We start from the raw sequence: 6,015 nt of genomic DNA on the forward strand, positions 1-6,015 counted from the left end.
ACAAGGGCCACATCTAACTCCCTCTTAAATATAGCCAATGAACTGGCTTTTGTAGGCTAATTGGCTTTGGTAAAGATTGTAAATTGTCCCTAGTGTGTGTAGGATAGTGTTAGTGTGCATGGATCGCTGGTCGGCACGGACTCGATGGGCCGAAGGGCCTGTTTCTGCCCTGTATCTCTAAACTAAACTGAAGAAAAGCTTAAAGTGAGGCGTTGTGGTCGTGCAAGGGTTAGACTTGAAATGTTCTTGTGTTTAGTGCGTCTGTTTGCAGCTGATTCAACTTCCTGTAATTACTGATAATTTAATGCATTCTTCCCAGATTACATTCCTCTACATTCACTAGCAGGAACCCAAAATAAGTAACCTCCTAATATACACCCGATAAACTGCATGTTGTAAGCTCGCTGCAAGTGCTGTCAATGTGCCCATGGATTGCACGTCTCCCCCTCCCCTGCCATAGACCAAGGCATCACCCACCCTCTATCCAGCACTGAATGAGCGCATTGTTCCTGTCTAATGCCTCCTCTGCCACTGGCTCTCTTTACAGCTCCATTGCACCGGCCATTCCACCGGCCATTCCAACCGGCCATTGCACCGGCCATTCCACCGGCCATTCCACCGGCCCATTGCACCGGCCATTCCACCGGCCAGTCCACCGGCCATTCCACCGGCCATTCCACCGGCCATTCCACCGGCCATTCCACTGGTCATTGCACCGGGCCAGTCCACCAGCCATTCCACCGGCCATTCCCACCGGCCCATTCCCACCGGCCATTCCACCGGCCATTCCACCGGCCATTTCCACCGGCCATTCCACCGGCCATTCCACCGGCCATTGCACCGGCCATTGCACCGGGCCATTCCACCGGCCATTCCACCGGCCATTCCACCTGCCATTGCACCGGCCAGTCCACCGGCCATTCCATCGGCCAGTCCACCGGCCATTCCGCCATTCCACCGGCCATTCCACTGGTCATTCCACTGGTCATTCCACTGGTCATTGCACCGGCCATTGCACCGGCCATTGCACTGGCCATTGCACTGGCCATTGCACTGGCCCTTCCCACCGGCCATTCCACTGGTCATTCCACTGGTCATTGCACCGGCCATTGCACTGGCCATTGCACTGGCCATTGCACTGACCCTTCCCACTTGTCATTGCACTGGCCATTGCACTGGCCCTTCCCACTTGTCATTGCACTGGCCATTCCACTGGCCATATTCCACCGGCCATTCCACCGGCCCTTCCACTGGCCCTTCCACTGGCCATTCCACTGGTCATTGCACCAGCCATTGCACCGGCCATTGCACTGGCCCTTCCCCACTTGTCATTGCACTGGCCATTCCACTGGCCATTCCACTGGCCATTCCACTGGCCATTCCACCGGCCATTCCACCGGCCATTCCACCGGTCATTGCACTGGCCATTCCACTGGCCATTTCCACTGGCCATTCCACCGGCCATTCCACTGGCCATTCCACCGGCCCTTCCACCGGCCATTCCACAAGTTATAGGAGTAGAATTAGGCCATTCGGCCCATCGGGTCCACTCCGCCATTCAATCATGGCTGGTCTCTCCCTCCTTACCCCATTCTCCTGCCTTCTCCCCATAACCCTTGAACACCCGTTTTATTCAAGAATTTGTCTATCTCTGCCTTAAAACTACACACAGACTTGGCCTCCACAGCCGTCTGTGGCAATGAGTTCCACAGATTCACCACCCTCTGGCTGAAGAAGTTCCTTCTCACCTCCTTTCTAAAATTGCCTCCTTTAATTCTAAGGCTGTGCCCTCTGGTCCTAGACTCTCCCACCAGAAACATCTACTCTATCTGTGCTTTACATTATTCTGTAAGTTTCAATGAGGTTCCCTCTCATCCTTCTAAACTCCAGCGAGTACAGGGCCCAATGCACACAAACGCTCATCATACGTTAACCCACTCACTCCTGGAATCATTCTTGTAAACATCCTCTGGACCCTCTCCAGAGCCAGCACATCCTTCCTCAGATATGGGGCCCAAATTTGATCACAGTACTCCAAATGTGGCCCGACCAGCGCCTTGTAGAGCCTCAGACAGTTCTCTTGAAAAGAATGTGAAGAAAGAAGGAACTGCAGACAGACAATAGGTGCAGGAGGAGGCCATTCGGCCCTTCGAGCCAGCACCTCCATTCAATGTGATCATGGCTGATCATTCTCAATCAGTACCCCCGTTCCTGCCTTCTCCCCATACCCCCTGACTCCGCTATCCTTAAGAGCTCTATCCAGCTCTCTCTTGAATGCATTCAGAGAATTGGCCTCACACTGCCTTCTGAGGCAGAGAATTCCACAGATTCACAACTCTCTGAGTGAAAAGGTTTTTCCTCATCTCCGTTCTAAATGGCCTACCCCTTATTCTTAAACTGTGTGGCCCCTGGTTCTGGACTCCCCCCAACATTGGGAACATGCTTCCTGCCTCTAACGTGTCCAACCCCTTAATAATCTTATACGTTTCGATAAGATCCCCTCTCATCCTTCTAAATTCCAGTGTATACAAGCCAGATGCTGGTTTACACTAAACTAAACTAACAAATTCAATGCTACTGCAGATTCACTCTTGCTCCAACATTTACTCCACATTCATTCCTCATTCATCTTTACGTGGAGTTATTGCAAGTCTGTGGATCGCGAGTATTTTTCCCAGGTTGTTCAAAGCAACATGTTAATCCACAACGTGTGGTCTTTGGCTTTTTGCCACCTTGTTAAGTTACTGCAGAGCATCTACTATGTAATGGGTTAATTAAAAATAAGGTGTGTGGTGTGAGGTTGATCAGTCTGTGTTTTGTTCTGCAGTTCCCGTTGTTTGGACCTTGCTGGCACTGACCACAGACAATGTGGACTGTAGGAGCTGCTACATTTCCACACAAGCCTGAACTAGAGTCAAGAGAGTCCACAGTGGTTTATTGTCACGTGTCCCAGATAGAACAATGGGTGTTCTTACTTGCAGCAGCACAACAGGACATGTGAACCCAGTACACTGTAGACAGTATAATAAATATAATCTGTGTCACGGTGGCGCAGCGGGTAGAGTTGCTGCCTTACAGCGAATGCAGCGCCGGAGACTCAGGTTCGATCCTGACTAACGGGCGCCGTCTGTACGGAGTTTGTACGTTCTCCCCCGTGACCTGCGTGGGTTTTCTCCGAGATCTTCGGTTTCCTCCCACACTCCAAAGACGTGCAGGTTTTGTAGGTTAATTGGCTTGGTAAATGTTAATTATAAATTAAAATATTCTCCCTAGTGGGTGTAGGATAGTGTTAGTGTGCGGGGGATCGCTGGGCGGCACGGACCCGGTGGGCCGAAAGGGCCTGTTTCCCGCGCTGTGTCTTTAAATTAAACTAAACAGGGAAAAAAGTTCAATGTGTGGATATACACACACACACACACACACACACACACACACACACTCACACACACACTCACACACACACACACACACACACACACACACACACACACACTCACACACACACACACACACACACACTCACACACACACACAACTCACACACACACACACACACACACACACACTCACTCACACACACACACACACACACGCACGCACACACACACACACTCACACACACACTCACACACACACACAACACACACACACACACACACACACACACACACGCACACACACACACACTCACACACACACTCACACTCACACACACACACACGCACGCACACACACACACACACACTCTCACACACACACATAGATATATAGGGGTAAAGAGGTCCTGCAGTTGTACAGATGAGACCACATCTGGAGTATTGTGTGCAGTTTTGGTCTCCTAATTTGTAGGAAGGACATCCTTGCTATTGAGGCAGTGCAGCGTAGGTTCATGAGGTTAATCCCCAGGATGGCGGGACTGTCATATGGGGAAAGATTGGAAAGGCTAATCTTTTAAATCTTGGGTTTAAAGCAGCATCTGCAGTTCTTTCTTACACGTAGCATCAGTGGATGTTTGATTGTGTGCTGAGAACGTCTCGGGTTCCTTTGGAGTCAGGGGAACATTTCAATAAAAGAGCAATCTCGCACGCGAGCAAAAATCTCCTGTGGAATTTTGAACTTTAAAAAGTTTGATCAAAGACGTTTAGGGGGAACTGATAGGGTTGATGGTTCGGCACGCAATGTGCTGGCCTTTGCAACATGACTGGAGTGTGAGAGTGAAGACATCTTGCTCCAGGTTCACTGAGCCATGGGTGAGACCACATCTGGAGTGAAGCTGGCTGATCTGGTATCCGCACGATGAGAAGATGTACTTGATAGATGGGGCACTGTGGGGTTCCACCACATTAACATCTGGGGCGGTGGGTTCGATGCAGAAGAAGAGATTAAACAAGCATAACCTGGACATAGAAACATAGTAAATAGGTGCAGGAGGAGGCAATTCAGCCCTTCCAGCCAGCACTGCCATTCAATATGATCATGGCTGATCATCCAAAATCAGTACCCCCGTTCCTGCTTTCTCCCCAGATCCTTTGATTCCGTTAGCCCTAAGAGCTAAATCTAACTCTCTCTTGAAAACATTCAGTGAATTGGCCTCCACTGCCTTCTGTGGCAGAGAATTCCACAGATTCACAACTCTCTGGGTGAAAAAGTTCTTCCTCATCTCAGTCCTAAATGGCCGAACCCTTATTCTTAAACTGTGTGTGACCCCTGGTTCTGTATTCCCCCCACCATGGGGAACATTTTTCCAGCATCTAGCTTGTCCAATCCCTCAATAAATATGTTTCAATAAGATCCCCTCTCATTCTTCTAAATTCGAGTGAATATAAGCCCCAGTTGACCCATTCTTCCATCAGTTTGCGTTTTAAAAGAATAAGAAGTGATCTCACTGAAAGCTTTTTATTCACAAAATGCTGGAGTAACTCAGCGGGTCAGGCAGCATCTCGGGAGAGAAGGAATGGGTGACGTTTCGGGTCGAGACCTTTCTTCACTGAAAGCCTTTCGACTTTAGAGATACAGTGCGGAAACAGGCCCTTTGGTCCACCGTGTCTACACCCTCATACACCAGTAAACCTGCAAAACTGGATAGAGTGGATGTGGAGAGGATGTTTCCACTAGTGGGAGAGTCTAGGACCAGAGGGCACAGCCTCAGAAAGAAAGGACGTACCTTTAGAGAGGAAATGAGGAGGAATTTATTTCATCAGAGGGTGGTGAATCTGTGGAATTCACTGCCACAGAAGACCATGAAGGCCAAGTCAATGGAGATTGATTGGAGAGGGGAATGTGAGATAAGTTACTTAAAATTAGAGAATTCATTGTTCATAACACTGGGGTGTGAGCTGCCCAAGCGAAATATGAGGTGCTGTTCCTCCAATTTGAGTTGGGCTTCACACTGGTAGTGGAGGAGGCCCAGGACAGAAAGGTCGGTGTGGGAATGGGAAGGAACTGCAGGTGCTGGTTTACACCGGAGATGGACACAAAGTGCTGGAGTAACTCAGCGGGGACAGGCAGCATCTGTGGAAGGAAGGAATGGGCGATGTTTTGGGTCAAGAACCACCTTCAGACTATCACAAAATGCTGGAGTAACTCAGCAGGTCAGGCAGCATCTAGGAGAGAGGGAATGGGTGACGTTTCCAGTCTGAAGAAGGGTCTCGACCCGAAACGTCACCCATTCCCTCTCCCCTAGATGCTGCCTGACCTGCTGAGTTACTCCAGCATTTTGTGATACCTTCGATTTGTACCAGCATCTGCAGTTATTTTCCTACACAACCTTCAGTCTCTAGGTCTGTGTGGGAATGGGAAGGGTGGTGGAAATGGTTGGCAACCAGGAGATCCCATGGTCCGAGAAGTAAGTGTTCTGCAAATAAATGACTCCGTGCATCTGCTAACGATGTCCTTCTGCTTTGCTGCCCAGTTCTCTGCCCATTGAGATGCCAGAATGGAGGGGTGTGCGTTCGCCGGGACCGCTGCCTCTGCCCGCACGGGTTCACGGGAAGACTCTGCAACATCCCCACTGTG

At 49.9% G+C, this 6,015-nt stretch overlaps 1 protein-coding gene across 1 annotated transcript in view; it reads left to right on the plus strand.

Annotated features, from left to right (window-relative positions):
• Window positions 1-4,246: 4,246 nt before the first annotated feature.
• The window catches only part of LOC144611706 (latent-transforming growth factor beta-binding protein 4-like), an 81,791-nt gene continuing 80,022 nt past the window's right edge, over window positions 4,247-6,015 (plus strand). Inside the window, exon 1 of the mRNA XM_078430938.1 lies at window positions 4,247-4,250. Within this exon, the coding sequence (XP_078287064.1) occupies window positions 4,247-4,250 (4 nt within the window). The remainder of the gene's footprint in view (window positions 4,251-6,015) is intronic.

The sequence above is a fragment of the Rhinoraja longicauda genome, chromosome 41 (genome assembly GCF_053455715.1).
Source record: "Rhinoraja longicauda isolate Sanriku21f chromosome 41, sRhiLon1.1, whole genome shotgun sequence".
NCBI lineage: Eukaryota > Metazoa > Chordata > Chondrichthyes > Rajiformes > Arhynchobatidae > Rhinoraja > Rhinoraja longicauda.